A 19695-nucleotide genomic window follows, 5' to 3' on the forward strand; every position below is an offset into this window, starting at 1 on the left:
AATGTAGGACTGACCGCTATCATAAACACAGCCTGCTTCCCCAATTACTCTCAAAACCAAAATAGAAAGGGGACAGTGGACTAACAGCCCTGTCAAAGATTCACGACAGTTATTTCTTTTTATTTTTTTTTTCCCCACCAGATTTATGTTTTTAGAAGGGTTCTAACCCTTGAAAAAGGCAGAAAGCTCGATTACGGTTTTCTTCTGACCCGACTTTTGGACTCATTTCAGGTGCTAATATTACTTTGCTCTAAAGGATAATCAAATCAAGAGTTCTCAAAACATTGTACCCAATCTGATGGAAAATATTCCTTCACCCAGCCAAAAAGAACAGCTGTTGCTTGTGATGTCTCTATGTCTGGCAAGGCTTCTTGGAGAACCTAATTGCTGAAGAACCCATGTCTGTCAAGCACAGCTCGCCCTACAGCATCTCATACAAGCTCCAACAGGCACAACAAACGTTTGATAAAAACAGGACTTCTAAGAATATTTCAGTAATATTGTTCACTTCACAAAGTGAAGTTGTTTCACATGCTTTGCTGTTGCTACAGAAACAGTGAATGACATAAAAGAGGATTTCATTTTCCACAGGTTGTACCATAATTTGAGTTAAACTACTTGTTCCTATCATGTCTGCAAGATTCTTGCTTCAGCGTGAATAAGGTCAGAGGACATGAGAGCCCTTTTAGTGTTATCACCCACATCTGTTGTAATAGGCAAATGAGCGGTGGAAAAGATCTTTGCAGTACTTGAAGTGACAATATTTGATAACACCTGAGGTCTTACTTGTCTGTCGGTCGGAATCGGTGTGTCTTTATCGATGGCATCATATTTTGCTTGTATGGCACCCTAAATGTGCAAGAAAGATACTTGAATTTAGAAAGCCCTTACTGAACAAATGTATGTGTCATTGTACACACTGATGTATGGAAGTTGACTCTTTTTCTTAGGTACTTTAGTTAGCAACGTCTTCTTTACTAAAAAATTTTCAAAGTACAGAAAACTGTCAGCTGAATTTAAACAAAGTCATCCATATCCTGTTATAATTCAGGACATACAGACCTTGCTGTGACCTCCTCAGTATGATCTTCAGTGATTTTCAGTTAGTTATGCAGAAAGCTATGTACTCAATATAGTTTCCCATTTTCAAGTCAAGAAATGCTCTCAATTTAAATTCAGTGCTTACCTCAGCTACTGGCAAGTGGCTTTCGGCATCATCTCTGCAAAGGCACTGAATCCAACTGTCTATTAATTAATATTGATAGTACAAATATAAACTTCAGTTAAGTAGCCAATCCTTGCCTGAATCCCAAGACATGGGATGCTAATAAGTCCATCTGAAGTTATGGGACAGGGAAACACTACCCGCATTGTTTCATCATCTTACAGTCTGTACATGAGAATTGACTCATCTTCCATGATCCAGGCTACAACCCTCACCAAAGCTGTTCTTTACCTTTGGAGGGGTTTTTTTTTTGATACTATACAGCACTCAGCAGACCATGTCCTAAGCTAAGTATTCTAAAAAATCTGGGATGTGCTATCTAATAAACATCTTCGCTGCACTATTGCAGATTGCAAGCAGGGTCAATGCAAGAGCTGGGTCGTCAAGCAGTCCCTGTGATAAGTCCTCAGGAGGACTTTGGAGGAAGTGCGTTGATTGGAAAGTGAGAAAAATACATCTGATACAGCTTGTTTTGCCCAACTACTGGTGACTGAAGCAGGAAGACTCTAACTATATTTGTCAAAAATATTAAAAATCAAAGCAAAAAACCCTGCTAGCCACCAACTGTATTTAAACAATCTAGTTGTACGGATAGTATTTTTCCATCCCATAACCAAAATTAATGGCAAGTTTACATACATTTTTCTGAAATGAAATATTAGAGACAAGATGCAAGCTTGTCTGAACACTGGTTTTGTTCTAACAATTTCATGACTAATTTTTAATGTTTGAAATTCCAGTAGTTCTACCTGCCACATCTTAAAATCCAATCCAACCTCCCTGTCAATCCCATTCCTATCCCATTCCCTCCCCAGTCAGTATTGTAACTTCTACAAATACCCTCTCCTTACCCTTACCTCAACTCCCAACAGGGCAGCCCAAGTTACGCCTCTCAGAAGAGGAGGGATGTCAACCCTCGCTTCTTTCCAGATTTGGTTTTTCTTATATGGGTATGCCTTCAAAGAGAAGGTATTAACAGCAAAAAATGTTACCATGTAACTGAAACAGTTAAAATGCCATTCCTGGGAGAGCCTTTCCCCCAAAGGACAAATGCTGTCAAGCTTGAACAGTGAATGCAAGTTTTACAACAATAAATTTCATTCATAACTGAAAGGCCTGGGTGGAGGACTCCAGTTTGATGTTAAAATACCCTCTCTTTCTCATAAATGTATTCCTGGGCTTTCATATATGAATATATAAATTTAATAATCCAAATTTTTATTAAGAAGTATTTTTTCATTATACATTTCTTTTTACACTATGTAACCAACTTTGTTTTATTAAAGATTTGTAGTTTATACTTAAGCACAGCACTTGATGCGCATCAGCACTCTAATTCTTATGCAAGAATCCATCTCCCTGCATATATGTAAATGAAGGACTGGTATTTTCTCCCCTCTGTATAAAACCTGTATTTCTAACACGGCACTACTACAGTAAAGACTGGTATTGTTTTCATGTACCTTACTGCTTGGAAATGCAGAAAGATTACAGGCATATTTATACCTATAATAGCTTAGTTGGTTATGAAGTAAGATTACCCAGAAATATTTTCTTCAGTAAATAACAGGTATTAACAGCAGTTCTATTTTCATGTGCATACTTTAAGATCTACTTTTATAATTTTAACTACTGCAAAGAGCTATTTTGTGTGTGCCCCCCATCTTATACTTCTGTAGGGTTCTTTCTTTTCCCTTTCCCACTGTGGTCTCTTGTATTTCTGCTTCCTTTTTCAATTACTTGGTCATTTTAAAATCCTCTAATTAACAGACCAAATCCAATTATCCCGCATCAGAAAGATTCCATACCTTCAACAGCCTGTCAAACAGGACAATTCTATTTAGCTGGTACTCTGTGTCCCTCTCCCGGATGATCAGAGGCAGACTAGCAGCTGCAGACAGCTCATTACTACTATTTGAATGAGGTAAAGTTGACTGGCTGGAAAAAGAGTCAGGATAGTAGCAGTAAACAGCAAGGAATACAAATCACTGTGGAAAGTGCATTTCTGAGCCAGAAACAATTCTGAATATTCAGCACGTATAGTTGATTTCTAGAGTATGTACATGGGCTAGGATCCTTAGTTCAGTATCAGGGCCCTAAACCCACCAGTGCAGTGCACCTACCAGGTTTTGTTGATTTTAAGAGCCACAAAAGGACATGTTAGGTTTCCTTTTGGAAGGCAGTAGGGTCTAGCTGTGCAGTGTGTCACTCAAAACTAGTAACTCAAAACTCCGTATCAGTCTTAGACATACAAGCTTACACACACACACTTACTCATCTTCAAGCAACGGATAAAATGCTTCCCCACCAACATCTTTCAGTCTCTGAAATAAAGAATAAAAGTAATTTGTTATCAGAATTCTGCTCAGAATTCAAGTGGAAATATTTAGCGGATACAAAAACTATTAATTAGCAATTAATTTGTCAAATTTAGTAGCTTGCTTTGAGACCTAAGCATTAGTTCAGTTCTCCATCAGCAAACAAACATACAGCCTTTAAGACTAAAAGCTTTTGCTAATACAGGCTTCTTGAGCTGTTGGCAGATCTTTTGCCTGAAGATCATCTCATTCACAAACATACTTCATCACAAAAAATAGCTTCCATAGGCCATGGATTAATAGCATTACAAAGTTGGTTTGGTTTTTTTTCTTCCCCACTTTTCTACATGAACTTCCTATCCAAGTAGCTGCAAAGGAGCTGCACAACTTGGTTTTATGTTTTCAGTCAGTTCAAGAGTTACGCAAATTTGAGATCCTTTTAGTAGCAGCATCTGAAACCTGCACAGAAATACAGACACACTCTGGAAAGGTGACAGACAAGCATGCCTGGACTTTTGACTGTAGATTTCAGACACCTTTGGTGCATCATGATTAATGTTTAATACCATCCTCCCTGCAGTGCTCTGTTTTGCGGTTCAATCCCTAGCTTGAAGTCATGCAGCACACAGCCTGCTTCTCCTGGGACTGACAGAACAAGTCATTCAGTACTGATCTTCTTTTGATTATAAGCATAGTGGTCTGCTCTAAGAAAGGTGTTTGAAGAGTTGCATAAGTTCAAAAATGTATTTCAACTAGCACTGCAAGGTTCAATCATGTATATTCTCCAAAATGAAAATGCAGTATATTCTTATTTGCTGCAGTATTTATAGAAGCAGGCAGCAATGTACAAAATTACAGATGGAAAAGTTTAAGAGCCTTAAATTCGCCCTTTTGTAGGGCCAACAGTAGAAGGTACAGTGTGTATTGCTTTTAAAATACCTGTTACATAGTCTTTACCTCCCCCTGTATACCACCAACCAAACAAACAGAATATCCCAGTTTTTTGGTCTGTTTTCATGCATTTGTGTAAAGAAATGCAAAGTGCTATTGAAGCTATTTGCCTCATTGCCCCAAATTAAGGTAACGGTGGCAGAGATCAAAATTTCAGGAGTCACCTTCCTTTCCATATTAACCCCTGTAAGCACATAGGAAGCTTATTGGGCTTTTTGTTGATATTTTTTTTCTGGCTTTTTTTTTTAATGCAAAGACTGTGACAGAAATGAATACGCTACTATGAAAAGCAAGCTGAAAACAGCGCAGCATAAATTTCTTGTACTATAGCAATAAAGCAGAGATGGGAACAATTACAACATTTCAAGTATGCAGGCAGTAAATCTTGTTACATCAGACAAAATAAGTTGATTTTTCCACTGAAGATGGAAGAAACCTGCCTGCATTTCTGCATTTTGGTAAAATGGTTTTAAATGATTTTTTGAACCACTTGTTTAGTGGTTATGTATCCCAAAGTTTAGTGATTAACTACTGGATATTTGGTATCCAACTTCAATTATAAAGTCCTCATGGAGCTGCAATTGAATTGAGTTGATCTTTCTTCTGAATATTGTAAGCCACCTACAGACAGGCCCTAAAGAATGCAGGAATCATAGAATCATAGAATGGCATGGGTTCGAAGGGACCCCAAGGATCATAGAGCTCCAACCCCCCTGCCACAGGCAGGGACACCAACCTCCAGCCTGGATCCACACAAGGTTACCCAGGGCCCCATCCAACCTGGCCTTCAATACCTCCAGGGGCGGGGCATCCACTACTTCTCTGGGCAGCCTGTTCCAGCACCTCACCACTCTCTCTGTAAAAGACTTCCCCCTAATATCTAATCTAAACCTTCATTCCTTTAGCTTTAATCCATTCCCCCTTGTCCTGCCATTATCTACCCTTTTAAAAAGTTGATTCCCCTCCTGTTTGTATGTTCCCTTCAGCTACTGGAAGGCTGCAATGAGGTCCCCTTGCAGCCTTCTCTTTCCCAGGCTGAACAAGCCCAGCTCCCTCAGCCTCTCTTTGTAGGGGAGGTGCTCCAGCCCTCTAATCATATTTGTGGCCTCCTCTGAAGCCTTTCCAACAGTTCCACATCTTTCTTGTATTGTGGGCCCCAGACCTGGACACAGTACACCAGATGGGGCCTCACGAGGGCAGAGTAGAGAGGGACAATCACCTCCCTGTCCCTGCTGGCCACCCCTCTTCTGATGGAAGACACTGTCCAATTAAGTTTAGCAATTGTGGAGAGTATCATGTACTACAGAACTGTTTGGGCTACATCAGAAGAAAGCAGGTAATGAAAATAAGGCAAGGGTGGGACAAAAATATAGATGATAGAAGAAAAGAATGCAGATCAAATTGAGTAACCTTCTGCACACAAAGCAATTTAACAGTATAAATGAGAATCTGACTCAGATGTCAAGAAGCATTCTCCTGGAATCAATAACACTGCCATTTATAGGAACAGCAGTATGAGCTGCTGTGCCATATTCCCTTTACACAGATGTTTCTGCAGTGAAGACATACAAAGAAGTGCACAATATTTTTCTTACATTTCGGAGCTGGCACAAAGACAAAGTCACAGTTGTGTCATCTAGGAGGGAACTTCTATCTCGTCCTTGCCCGAAGCTCTCACCATCTTCTAATAAAAAGCTTCAAAAGGCAGAAAAAAAAAATCAGTTCATTTTGCAATATAAGACGAGTTAGAAAAAACCAGGATATTCTTAACATCAATTGGTTTCTTCTTTAAAACAAAATAGTAGCTCTTAGAAGTATTCTGTATTGACTAGGCATGGCATGAAACCTGCTGTCAAGGGAATGTACAATCACCTTAAATTATTCAAACAATTTTTGCTGTAAAATATTTCATGTTTCCTATAACTTGGATTTGCACACAAAGAGCAATAGTATATGAGGATATGGGATTAATATTCCCTTTTATTCTTTGACTAGGACCGCCATTTATCATGAAAAACAAAAATAAACCATTATTGTCATATGAAAGTAATTTCTCCTCATGACAAAAAAAAAAAAGGAGAAAAAAAAGGAAAGGAAAAGTCTGACCCAGACCTTTTTTGTTGCAGTCCATCTAAGGATACAAATGGTTTCAAGAAAAAGTATACACAAATTGTCTTACTGTGTTTTTGGTGATATTTTTAAAGGAGAAAACACAAAATTGAATTCCAAATTAAAATTAAGCTAACATTCTCAGTATCACTTGGAAGATGGGGTTAGATTGCATTTCTAAAATTAACATGTCATCTTCAAGATATGACACAAAAGTATTTCCCCCCTCATAACTCAAAAGCACATGCATTCACCTATGTGTACAGAAATAGCCAATCCCTCAAAATTTACTACTAATTTTACCCCAAAAATATCACTTAAAAGCTTGCTTGACCTTTTTCTTCAATACACTGCATTTTGGCTGTACCTTGACCTCATGTATTTTTAAAACTGAGAACCAGCAAACTCGTCTATGTGGACACATAATTATGCTTATTAAGATCAGACTGTGGGATTAAATGTGAATAGACTACATAAAATTGTAATGCAGCAGTAAGATCAAAGCAGTAATAACTAAAATGCTGTTACAGAGTTACAAGTCATAAAACTAAGCATTTTAAAAAAAATGCAAAAGCTGATCTGCTGAATAACTGGGTTGACCGTCTATTCACATTGTGAATTTGCTGTAGAATGCAGTAAATTAAATTACAGCTACTAATGCATCATTGAAACACAATGAGAGATTTTTTACTAAAATTAATGCTATTGGAAAGCATGCTAAAGAGGGGAAGTGACAAAATTACCCACAGTTCACAAACACTATTTCCAATATTCTTCATACACCCAGGTCTTGAAACTAAAAACCAAACCAAAATGTTCTCTCAGAATCACTGGACTTCTCCATCCATCCCCATTTCCCTTAAAGTGCTTCTCCTTCCTTACTTGGGAAGCGTGCAGACAGGTGGCTTTGATCGAATGATTTCCTTGTTGACAAGTTCTTTCTCCAAGTCTCCTCCAGCCAAACACCAGAGATAATAAACCTCTTCAATTGATCTTTCTGCTAGGTAATCACCATCTTCATCTATTAGGAGAAACCACATTAAAAAAAGGAGTTATAGCTTTTCAGGCAGCTTGCATTTCTTCTTACCAGTCTAACCACCTATTGCTGAAAAAAAAATAAATTATTATGCTCAAAAGATCCTAGACCTTAATGTGAAGTTAAAGGAAAAGCAATCTTCCCTTTGCAAGTGCCCTTTAGGAATATTTAAGGAATGAGCAGGTGCGCAGCAGCCAGAAAAACACCCAAGCATTTTGGCTGCTTGCATTTGTGCCAGAAACCAGAACCAAATATATCCAACAAATATATTGTAGCGCAGGCTTTTGCTTCCTGTGTGTCTTAAAAAATGAAGTAACTCAAGCACTATTTTGTACACAGCACTAAGAGTAAAAATAAGAAACTAGTGATACATACTGAGTAGTTATAATTATCTTCCCCTTCACATACCATACCCATACTTACAAGGTATGAAATCTTAGTCTCCAAAAATTGTATAATGCAATTTTCTAAATATGTAGAAATCTCTCAGTTAATCAGAAAAAGGTAATGAGGACTTAAGAGCGGTAACACTTCCAGTATATTGCAGTTTTAAACTTAGAAATGTAATCTTTTATTCTAGAACGTGACTTCCTTCACAGCCATTTAGTTTTCCGGTATTTCCAAAATTCATCACTTGTTATGGTCCAGCAGAATCCAATTACCAATTCACAACACAATTTAGTGAAAACAAACTACCTTGCACATGCACACATCCACATTCTAAAGGCAAAAGATAATACTGATATTTCAAGCTGGACTTGAATACTAGTGATCACTATTTATTCCCTGAGATTGAAGCACAAAATCAGATACTCTCCTTTGACTTGCACATGTTCCTCAAAGCACATTTGCTCCTATCTCCACCAACTCATTACAAGAATGTAGTATTGCAACATTTAACATTTTCTCTCAAATAAAGTATTCAAAGAAAACCTGAAAACATTTTTCCTTCCCCCTCCAATGACATTTATCCCACTACCTGCTTTTACCTTTACATAATTGACTTATGTCTTCAGGAAGCGTTAAATTAGCACACCTTGGAGAAGATGAAAACAAACCAGCAGGTTTCTGGAAGGGAGGATATACTGAGGTTACTTCACTGAACAAACTGTCATGCAGCAATTCCTCTGGAGTTGGCCTTGAATGGAGAAAGAGAATAAAACATTAAGAGTGAACTGCTTTCAAAAATGCTACGTTTCAGTAAGAAAGGTCCCCAATAATAAATATTAGTAAGTTATTTTAAATTATATTGGATTTTAGAGATTTTAATAGCAAAAAATGTCTACCAATTTTGTTCAATTTATGACACATAACACACCATGCAGCCTGTTTACAGACCAAGTTTAAATCTCATCTTCATTTAATGTAGATAGCAATTATTTTATGAATTCCTCTAAACAGAGATGGAAAAATGCCATGCAAAGCCTTCATTGAAGAATAAAAGCATACTTCAGTTTTCAGCAGAAAGTTGTGGACTGTCAGAATACAAAAATACTTGGAAAAAAAAGCAGCCCTAAATTCGGGCTACAATAGAGCTATAAAACCACCAACTTCCAAACGAGGAATCAATAAATGCTGTGAACTACTACAAATGCCTGAATAGTTTTCCCAAAAAACCCCTCAGATTCAATCTCAAGGCTTTGCACACTTAATTTACACACACACACACACACACACACACACACACACACACACACACACTTCTCTTCCTTTAAACACTGAAACTTTTTATAGGTAGCACATATCATCAGTTTTCTATAAAAGGTTCAGTAACAGAGCTTCTAATTTCATGGTATCCCAGCAAAGTTTACTATGTGTTTGAACTAAACACTTGCCTCTTAGAAGGCTGGAATGTGAGGCATTTCTTCAGTAGAGTTAGAATATCTTCAGAAAGGTCCTGGAACATAAGAAAAATATGGAGGAGGTCTGTTTATTACTGTCTTAATTCAGCAAGCCACTTAGCTTATACTTAATTTTTAACATACAGGCTATTCCTTTGAGGGCAAGAAAATTTCACCCCTACACATCTGAGATTAGTGGTGTCAGTCCAAAATGTTGGGGAAGTGATTCTACTTACCCCATTCCCTGCCTTGGCTTTGGGGCAGAAGGAAACTAAAAAATTTGCAATGTATACAGTTTTTTATTTTTATTTTTTAATTTAGGTTTCCTGTACATAGCTTGAAACGATGCAGTATCTGGGAGCTTCCTTCTGCTAACAGTCAGAATCATTTACACAATGTCTCAAAATATACAGACACTAAAATTCAGTGATTAATTTTGGGTGTGGGGAGGAGTTGAACTGTATAAACCCACACTATCAGAAGGTGTAAAGTGGACCAGATAGAAAACTACATTTCTAAAAGAAAAAAAATTAAGCCCCAACACTTTAAAGAAAACTTATAGCTTATTAAACTATCCAGAAAGTATTTACATTTACTGAGACTGTCAATAATTCTAGGGAAGAAAGATTACCACCAGTACTGGCTATTTGAAAATATCTCTCATACCTTCAAAATTTTTCCTTATACTGTAACATTTATTTCCTATATATGAAATATTATGCAACAATAACAAATTGTTACGGGTAAAACAGCATGGAAGAGCAAACTAGTTCCACAGACCTTAATAATATCAAGGCAACCATGTTCTTCAGCCAACACAGTTACAATATCATCTACACAGCCTATGAAAAACAAATAGAGTAAGTTAAAGACTATGATGAAAGAAGATATTAACTTTGGCTTTGTATTGACACTGCAACATCACCTGAAAGCAAATTCTCAAAATTAAATCAGAAATAAAAATTATTACTCTAATGTATGCAGACAAAAAATATGAAGTCTAAAAAAGTTAAGTAGCACATATAATTTACCAGTGAAACTGTTTTAGCAGCCTTAATGCAGAGCATCAATCTCTGCCAAAATAAATTAAAACATTCTTTCCATTTATCAAAATAAAACCTGCTTGAACTTAAGACATACCTGCATATGGAGGCTCAAAGTAATTTTAATTTTCTTGCTACTTTCAGATAATACTAGCAGTATTTTATTACTTGTTTTCAGCACATTGTTGAGAAAACAATTCCCAAGTCAGGACATGAATGTTTTTCAGTGGATAAAGGTTACCAATAACTTGCATTAAACTTACAGGGGACTGAAATGCTTCAGGAACAAATCAGTTAACAAAACAGTTAGCAAAACATTCAGAATTTCAACACCTAAGCACTAACTGCTGAATGAAAAAGATATTTCCACTGAGAGTAACTAACAGCATTACTATTTGCATTGGATAGTACAGCTTACTTACATAGCTTCAAACTGCAAATTCCTAAACTCCTCCTCCTCGTGGTTTATACATAAATCCCACAAGAAATCAAGTTTCAAAAGCCCTAAAATCGTCCCACTTTCAGACTGATTTTCATTAAGCAGAAATTCCACGTCTATAGCAATGCTTTATAGTTTGGCAGAGAAGCCAGAAACAAAAGCCTTCATTCAGTAATAAATACACTTCTCACCCTTTTTTATTTTGTCCTCCTATTTGAGTCCTGCTTCTCCCTGCTTGAGATTTGGTACACAAGCACTGCTAGGGCAGGGACAAGCAACCATGCTTCAAATGCTTATGTGATTCTGGAGATGAAAGCTGACAGAAGTAAAGTGCCTTAGGTCTGAGCATCTCAAACTGACTAGCCTGTAAAGCTCTCATTATAGAAATGCTTTGAAACTTAGAAAACTTGGTACTTACCTAACATAATTATAAATTTCAATCTTTCTGCTATCTCCAAACTCTGGAATAATTTTCTTCCCTAAACGAATAACAAAATCAAACCACATAAAAACATTTAGCTAGCATACACACAAAGACATTAATCTAAGCTTCTACACATGAATTTTAGATTTAGGTAAACCATCCATTAGAACAGAAACCATTTACCCCACTACAGCAGGAAGATCATCATGTCATCATAAAGAAAAGCGATGTTATAAATGATACATTTTAACTGGAACAGACACAAACAAACAAACAAAAAAAAGAGCAAAACAAAGCCCCAAGCTTCCTTAGCAATCCTGTAGGTTTATTATTTCAGAAACAAGTCTGAAAAGTTATTTTTTCTGTCAGCATAAAGGTAATTAATTATTAAACTTGATAAGCATGACACGTGTATTATTGCACAGTACTTTTGAAAAGTCATCTGAAGATCCCTTTAAAGGCATTTCAAAAAATATCATTACTGCATTAAGAAAATTTACTTATTCAAAAGAACAAATAATAATTTATGAACACTACACAAATTTACAGAAGAGTAGAATATGCAAGAGACAACCATTTCCAATATCCTGATCTAACCACTAAGTAAAACAGGTTCTTTACCACACAATCATCTGAAAATTTAGTTATCTTACATAATGATATTTAAATATCAATATTGAGGTATTTGCTAGATCCCACCTCCCCTACAGAATGCTGCTTTGAATGAAAGAAGTCCAGTTTCACATATATAAATAGCAAAGATTGTGCTGTCATAATGTATTTCAACCTCTAGAATCAAATAAGCATTTCCCTTAACTCTGTACAGAAGCTTTTTAAACTCTGGCGATAAGGCAGTTCTTGCTTGTCTTTCTCTGTGAAACTTTATTAGTTTCTCATCCTTTCCAAGGAGAACGAGGGCTCCACAGAAATTGCTTTTTCATGCTTTAAAGCACAGTTAGAATGAGAAATTACATAGAAAGACTTCTTTATTTGGAAGCTGTTCCTTGCTAAGAATTCAACCATGCAACCACATCATTGTGGCTTAACAGGCAGCTGCCCATCGTTATTAACACATACACTCACATTAAGCCAAGACACATCTTACTGATTGGACCACCACCAATACTATCCAGGTGGGAATGCTCACGTATTCTGCCATTCAGGTGATGGGCATCACTAATGCCGTAATCAAGTTAATGTAACTATTCCCAACAAGTCACAATCAAGAGAATTGTCACCTTACATACCATGCAAAGCTCAAACAGTATGATACCAAGAGACCACAAATCTGATTTAGGGCCAGAAGGCAGAGGCTTCTCACACTGTGTATGATCACTTGGCTTGACCATTCCCTGAGCAATTACTTCAGGTGCCAGATATGATGGGTACCTGGAAAGATTCAGTAATGTTAAGTAATATCCTGCTCGTTAGAAAATCCTTTTAGTTTCAGTAATAAACCAAAACTTGCATTCTAAAAAATCAGAATTCATATCAATGCAGATTGTTCTATTTTATTCAGTCAAAATCTACACATTGCAGCAAAGTTTCACTGCAATTAAAAAAAATACAGTGACTTCTACATAAAAAAAACAAATCTTAATCAGTAACTATTTTCTGTGAAAGCAAGTAGCACCAGCTTTCAAAATCATATGCCAGCATATCTCAAAGAAAATGAATGTTTATTGAGTTTCAGCACAAAGTGCCTTAAATAAATGTATCCTAGATCCATAGCTGAGGCAGGTGGCAGTATTGTCCTTCAACAAGTGAGTTCCCATCAATAACTTTTGACCAATACCCACCTCTCCACAACCTCCTTTCAGGTAACTGTAGGCGGTGATAAGGTCTCTCCTCAGCCTCCTCTTCTTCAGGCTAAACAACCCCAGTTCCCTCAGTGGCTCCTCACAAAATGTGCTCTCCAACCCTTTCACCTGCCTGGTTGCCCTTCTCTGGACATGCTCAAGGACTTCGATGTCTTTCTTGTAGCAAGGGGCCCAGAATTGAACACAGTATTGAGGTGTGGCCTTACCAGTGCCCAGTACAGGGGCACAATCACTTCCCCAGACCTGCTGGCCATGCTGTTTCTGATACAAGCTAAGATGCAGTTGGCCTTCTTGGCCATCTGGCTCACTGCTGGCTTATAGTCAGTTGGTAGTCAATCAATACGCCCAGGTCCTTTTCTGCCAGGCAGCTTTCTAGCCACTCTTGTCCAAATCTATAGTGCTGCATGGAGCTGTCATGTCCCAAGCACAGCTCATTATTGCTTTTTCTGACAACAATTCATTATAATACTTTAAAAAAAATAATCCTGAAATCATCTTTTGAAGGGAAATATCATTGTTTTTTGGACATGTCTTTAAGAATCAGGTCAGTATTTCCATTGTAAACAACATGCCACCTCAAAAAAGCAAAAAGTGGCAAGGATGCACGGCAATAAAACACGTCACTTCGGTGAGACCGTAAGATCCCTTAAAGATAAACAACAGAATGATAAACAGACAAGAAGCTTATAGATGCACAATAAAGGTGTGCAATAGCAAAGCACTGTGCTTTTTCCTAAGTTTGAAATTACACTGCACTTCCAGAATCCAAGTCATAGGGAACTGTTAGCATTTGAAGGCAAATCTAGGCAACAAGGACTGACACCACATAGTTGAAGTAACACACTTACATGGTACCCATTCTCTGTCTTTTATTAATTTCACCTAGTCAGATGATAACCTCCTCAGCGACATCATCAGAAGCTATTGTGCAAGCAGTATACACAACAGACAAGAATTAAAACAGCAACCTATAGCCTGTGCATACAACACTGGATATGATTCCTCCAAAGAAATATATTTCCTGAAAACATACAACCCCAATATATTTTTATTCTGCAGCTACATCCTTACCCTATAGGGAAATCAACATCAACACCTTGAGCAGTCATATGGTAGAGTCCAAACTTAGCCAACTTCACATGTCCCTGAAAAAGAAAAAAAATAAATGATCAAGAACAGTAGAATCCAACATTGGAAGAATCTGTGTTTAAGTTAAAAATAATAATTTAAAAGATCATTTCAGATTGTGTCAGCTGTCAGAAGACAGATACATATAAAAAGTCACACTCTTGCACTTCTTCCAGGTGCTTGCTTTTATTTTGTGAAGGCAGAAAGTTAACACGAAACCAAGGAAAAAAATCAGCAAGAAGAAGAGCATAGAAGTTTATCATTTCACAGTTCTTTTGTTCCTTTATTGATTTTAGGAGTATCTTAAAATCCAAATTATTTTAGCTTGTTAGAACATTATTATGATTTTCATTTGTATACAAGTATATATATAAAAACCCCCATTCCTTCCTTCTCTTTTCTTTCTGCCTTCCAAGGGGAGAATCTAGCTATTCTACCTGAACCGCGTAAGGAGGAGAGAGGGGTTGCACAGACAGGATAAGCTCTTTAGCTGACAGTTCAACTGAAGCAGCTATTAATTTCTCTCAGCTTTTATGGGCACAACCTGTATTCCAAACTGCCAACACAATAGTCTGTGACAGTAGAATTGACAGACACCAGAATTTCAAAAACAAGGAACAAATAAATCCGTCAGTATCTCAAAAGCAAAAGCCAAGTATCAGATCAGCATGAAACACAGGAAATATTATTAACAGCTAATTAGCTTATTTAAACAACCAGGAAGGTCTTGTAACTAACTACAATGGCCGCAAGCAGACTTAGTTATCACCTTAAGAAGAAAATGGTGAAAAGAGTGGTTTAGGAAAATGGGTAAAGAGAAAAATAAAATCTGAAATATATTTGGCATTTAGGAAGCAGAGGAAAAGTAGTTTAAAAAAAAAAAAACAACAAAAAAACCCAACAAAAGCAACACCTTTCCAGAAACGCATTTTCTTCCCCACCAGAAGGGCTGTGACTGTCCAGTCTCCATGCATGACACAACTACTTGCTGGCAGCAAGAGCAAATAAGAAAAAACAAACAAAAATATGGATTTATTCCTGTAGCTGTACCTTTCGATCCAGAAGAATATTGCAAGGGGAGAGTGCTCGGTGGACCATTCCATGTTTGTTCATATACTGCAAACCTTGCAAAACCTCATATGCTATGCATAAGATCCTTGAGGAACTGCAAAAGAGAAAAAAAAAAAAAAAAAAAAAGAGATAAAAGAACATGTTATATTGATGCTTCCTTTTAAAATTTGTAACCTGCAGAGTATTCCATAGCTATTCTAAACACAAGGAGATGTGTACCATTCCAGAACAGTTTAACAAATCAACACTGGATGTGGCAGGATATGTTCAATGCCATATACAGCTCAACTAGTTTTCTTCTCCTTGACCTTGTCCTTAAAACCATCTGAAAATTGTAACAAAGTATAAAATATTCTCTATGTTAAAAACTGAGATATACATCAAATAACTGGGGAGGAGAGTGAAGGAAATCCCAACCCCCCTTTATTCTTATTTGTTGTTCTTAAGTCTGTAAATGATGGATGTTCATAGAAAAGTTCAACTGAACAAAGGTTTTTAAACTCGGATGTTAGCTACAGCTTTTCTAGCCCACAGTGCAGAGGCACAGCTAGATTGTACCACTGCTATAGTCTTCAGTCATCTAAAACATCTGCAACAAGAAACAAAAGTAAGGGCAGAAAACTTCATTTTCAGCACTTTTTCTTTTAAAACCTTGGAAGTTTCAACTTTACCTTCTGTGGAAAGAAATAGTGAAGTTTGCAGTGTAAATCATTCTGACATAACTACGTATTTTGAGAAAAGCTATAATTTACTACAAGAACTGGTACCTTTAAAGAGCAGCTTCTGTGAATAAGTGAACAGTAATTTGTACATAGACCATTGGTATTAGCCTTCTAAAGCACACATAAAATAAGAAAAAAAAGGCACAGATCTTATGTCATACAGAAAGACTTCTTTTAACCCTGTAGCCTCATAATTTATCACCCACCCCCCCTCAGAGCATATTTCATGTCTGTTTAGGTACTTTACCTCTGAAGACACTAGCTTACAAAATACCCAGAAAACAAAGGATATTTACTTAGAAAGGCCTAACTCTACATCTCCAATTTTTATTTAATTGTTAAATAATAACATACAATAGCATTCTGGACTAGTTCATCACTTTTCCTTGCTTATAAAAAAATCTGTGCAACAGCAGAATGAGGGGGAGTGTTACAGATTGGCGAGAGTGACAAGTCAACTAGCTGACAGCACCAGAATTAATTTCTTCATTGAAGCTTTATTAGCTGCTATTCATACTTGATGGAATACCAAAACTTTTTCACAAGAGTCAATAGCTACGTTTTGACAAAAGTCACAACTCCAAGAAATTTTGAGATTCGGACAACAGAGAAATACAGAAAAGAGATGGTTTAACAATAGCCTAAGGCCATCATTAAGTTACCTTACGCTAAACTACTCTCTAGACCTTTTCCTAGAAGAGCAGCTCTGTACTATACACTACCTGTGAATGGACACTTTGAAGGTAAATTTTTATCTCAAAGGGAATAGAATCTAATATACATCCACACTGCTGCATCATAGATCACAGCATTTGGAAGTGATTCTCAAGGTCTTAGCAATTCAACCAAAACCACATGGCTAACAACCACAAAACCAAAATGAAAGCCCACAATTATCTCACTCCTCCCTCACTGGCACTTTTTCTTCCCCATCCCTCCCACACCCATGTTCAATAACACCACAGCATCAGGCACCGCTAGTTGTATAGGGCTTCCTCCCAGTCATTCTTGGGCAGAGATAACACTGTGGTAAAAAAATTGCCATACAATCCATCAGCTTCCCTGTATACTTTCTCTCAGGCCTTGCAAATATTAACAGTAATGGTTGCAAACAGTATGCTCTCTCTCAGTTTCTGCACAGCTTTGCAAAACAAGACATGAAAAATAAACTATAGAGAACTCTGTTCAAGAAGCAACTGCACATCAACAGGCAGTATGTCATGAGGTATTTTACCCTAAATAAATGTCTTTTCTTATCAAAATATTTACTGAACAGAGGCTCATCTATCACATGAAGTGCAATTTTGTGGCTGTGGTGGCTGAGGATTGCTGCGTGCTCTGGTGGCACTAGGGGGCCTCAGCCACCCATTTATTCTCCAAGTTCTCTTGCAATTCATGAAAATGCCTGAAAACAGTGCTTTGGGATTCTTTGCTCTTTAAGAAAAATCCTCCATGGCGCTACAGCGACCAGCAACAGCTGAATGACACAGGGTTTTTTACAGCATATAATTCTTAGTGTTCTTTGGCTCTTGATGCCTTGGTGGACAAGTTTGTGGCCCTCAAGGTGAAGCACGTACAACAAGGTACTTTCCCAGGAGAGAGGGAACTCTGAATAACTCTTCAGAGTGCTGTTGTACATTATCTAGTTCATTTATTAGGTAAACCACACTGTGGTTATGACCATGAGGTTTGCATTTAATTGCAAAGGGCCTGACAACACTCATCACTGTTATTGTGCACAAGAGATCTCTCTGCTTTATACTCCCCAAGGCAAAGTTCAACAGCAGTCCCTTGCTTCACTGGAGAAGACTACCATGGCTACCCTCCTATTCAGTGGGGCTCAGCTCTAACTCAGTTTCTACAGCCCCTGTCAATGTGGCAAGCATTGAAATAGGCTTCTGCAAGTGCAAAAAGTGCACTCAGGAAGATGCTTCCAGGCTTCAGGTTAAGTTGGCCTTTAAAAAAACCCACAAAACCCCCAAACAACAAACCACCACCAAAAAAAAAAAAAAAAAATAAAAAAAAAAGGAAAATGAAAACACAGTCCTAAATGGGGAGACATTTACAATACCCAGTGCTGGCGCTGAGGTCTGAGCAGATTCAGAAACGTTTCCCACAACTACCTGGAAGCCTGTTTTTCAATAGACTAGCTAGTGCTGAACTATGATAGATCAAGCAGAATTTAGCCACTGGGGCTCTTGAACTGCCGAGGTATGGGCACTCTCCTTTGACAAGAGGTGGGGGGAAAAACAGCAAAAGCACTCAAAGCAACAAAGAAGAAAAGATGGCAAAATAGGGGCATAGAAGGTTCAACACCAACTGCCCTATCACTGGCCTAATAAGGGCCATAACAACAATTGCATGACATGAAATACCCTGTTCATCTCAGCAGCTGATGATGATGGTTGTGACTTAAAACTATTGTGAAGCAAATACTTTCACTGTTCAAGGCAGATAGGGTAGGAGGCAGTAAGTCAAAGTATGAATGGATGACATGCACTTCAACTGGCAGATCTGAAGGGGTACTAGTCATCTTCAGTTTCTTAGGTCTCCTAACAAGGGCTGTTATAAGGTTCTTCGAGTCTCCACCAACAGGAAAGAGAGAGAGAAGTAACAGGAGTTTCTCTACAAAAGGAACACGTCACAGACCTCTCTACAACTACGAGCACATTTCCAAGGAGCAGGCTTCATTGCAATCCTCAGTGTGGGTGCCAACAAATTTACTCAGCTGTACCCTACTCAGCTAAGCCTTTGGAAAAGGGTTGTCTTCAAGCAAAAACACTGCAGTGTGATGTAAAAATCAAACTGCTGAGATTTATTCTTTGTCTTCTTTTTTCCTGGTTTGGAGAACAATAGCCATAAAAAGGGGCCATTTTATGTTCCTTCATTCTAGAGAACATAAGGATTAAAATCAATGCAAGGCTTAAGGCTGTGATTAGAACATGCAGAAACACAGCAGCGGAAGGACAAAGGGCATCTGAACTCCTCCCTCAGAAATTAATCTTGTAAGTAGGGAAACCCCCCCAAATCTCTACAAGTTGGTATGAGTAAATTCAGCGAATAGTACAAACCCAGTATGGTTAAGAGAGGCATGTGCGTGGCATTTGTGGATGGAGAGAGAAGATGACTTAAAAACCCACAAAAACGAGGATTGCTTATTACCTCCAGAATTTGTCAGACCAAAAGCTATACCAGACAAATGACTAATTTCCACACTGTAATAGTACACAGGTGGCTGTACTGTGCCTTCACAAAAAACATGAACTTTTCCACTTAGTAGTCAGCCTGATCTTACTGTTAAGGACACAAAGCTGTCTTCTGGAAGTTTAGTTCAGGCATAGTGAACCTAACCTGTGAAGACACAGATGTTTTAGCAGAATTTCAATCTCTTAGTTCTGTAAAACCACCGACGAAACAATCTGATTGCTTAGGACACTTCTGTCACTATTTGGATTTGGGGAGTGTAGGGAAGGTTGTTCTAAGTGTGCCCACTACATTCTTCTATCTAACTGAGAACAGTTTCCAGGGCAGGGTGAAGGGGAAGAGTTGTACTAGATGAATGTCACAT

The 19695-nt window shown here is 37.7% G+C and overlaps 1 protein-coding gene across 3 annotated transcripts in view; it reads right to left on the minus strand.

The window, feature by feature from the left end:
- The window catches only part of TBCK (TBC1 domain containing kinase), a gene marked incomplete at its 5' end in the record, with an annotated part of 99378 nt that overhangs the window by 61948 nt on the left and 17735 nt on the right, over positions 1-19695 (minus strand). Inside the window, 13 exons of one of the 3 annotated variants that reach the window (XM_084262758.1) lie at positions 787-849; positions 2083-2181; positions 3034-3163; positions 3500-3549; positions 6090-6189; positions 7486-7624; positions 8629-8777; positions 9475-9536; positions 10261-10322; positions 11381-11441; positions 12751-12775; positions 14278-14351; positions 15385-15499. In XM_084262758.1, the coding sequence (XP_084118884.1) occupies positions 787-849; positions 2083-2181; positions 3034-3163; positions 3500-3549; positions 6090-6189; positions 7486-7624; positions 8629-8777; positions 9475-9536; positions 10261-10322; positions 11381-11441; positions 12751-12775; positions 14278-14351; positions 15385-15499 (1129 nt within the window). Of the gene's footprint in view, positions 1-786; positions 850-2082; positions 2182-3033; positions 3164-3499; positions 3550-6089; positions 6190-7485; positions 7625-8628; positions 8778-9474; positions 9537-10260; positions 10323-11380; positions 11442-12633; positions 12776-14277; positions 14352-15384; positions 15500-19695 lie in introns of all 3 variants that reach the window. The other 2 variants (XM_084262757.1, XM_084262759.1) reach the window with 2 other exon arrangements.

The sequence above is a fragment of the Gallinula chloropus genome (genome assembly GCF_964237585.1).
Source record: "Gallinula chloropus genome assembly, chromosome: 4".
Taxonomy (NCBI): domain Eukaryota; kingdom Metazoa; phylum Chordata; class Aves; order Gruiformes; family Rallidae; genus Gallinula; species Gallinula chloropus.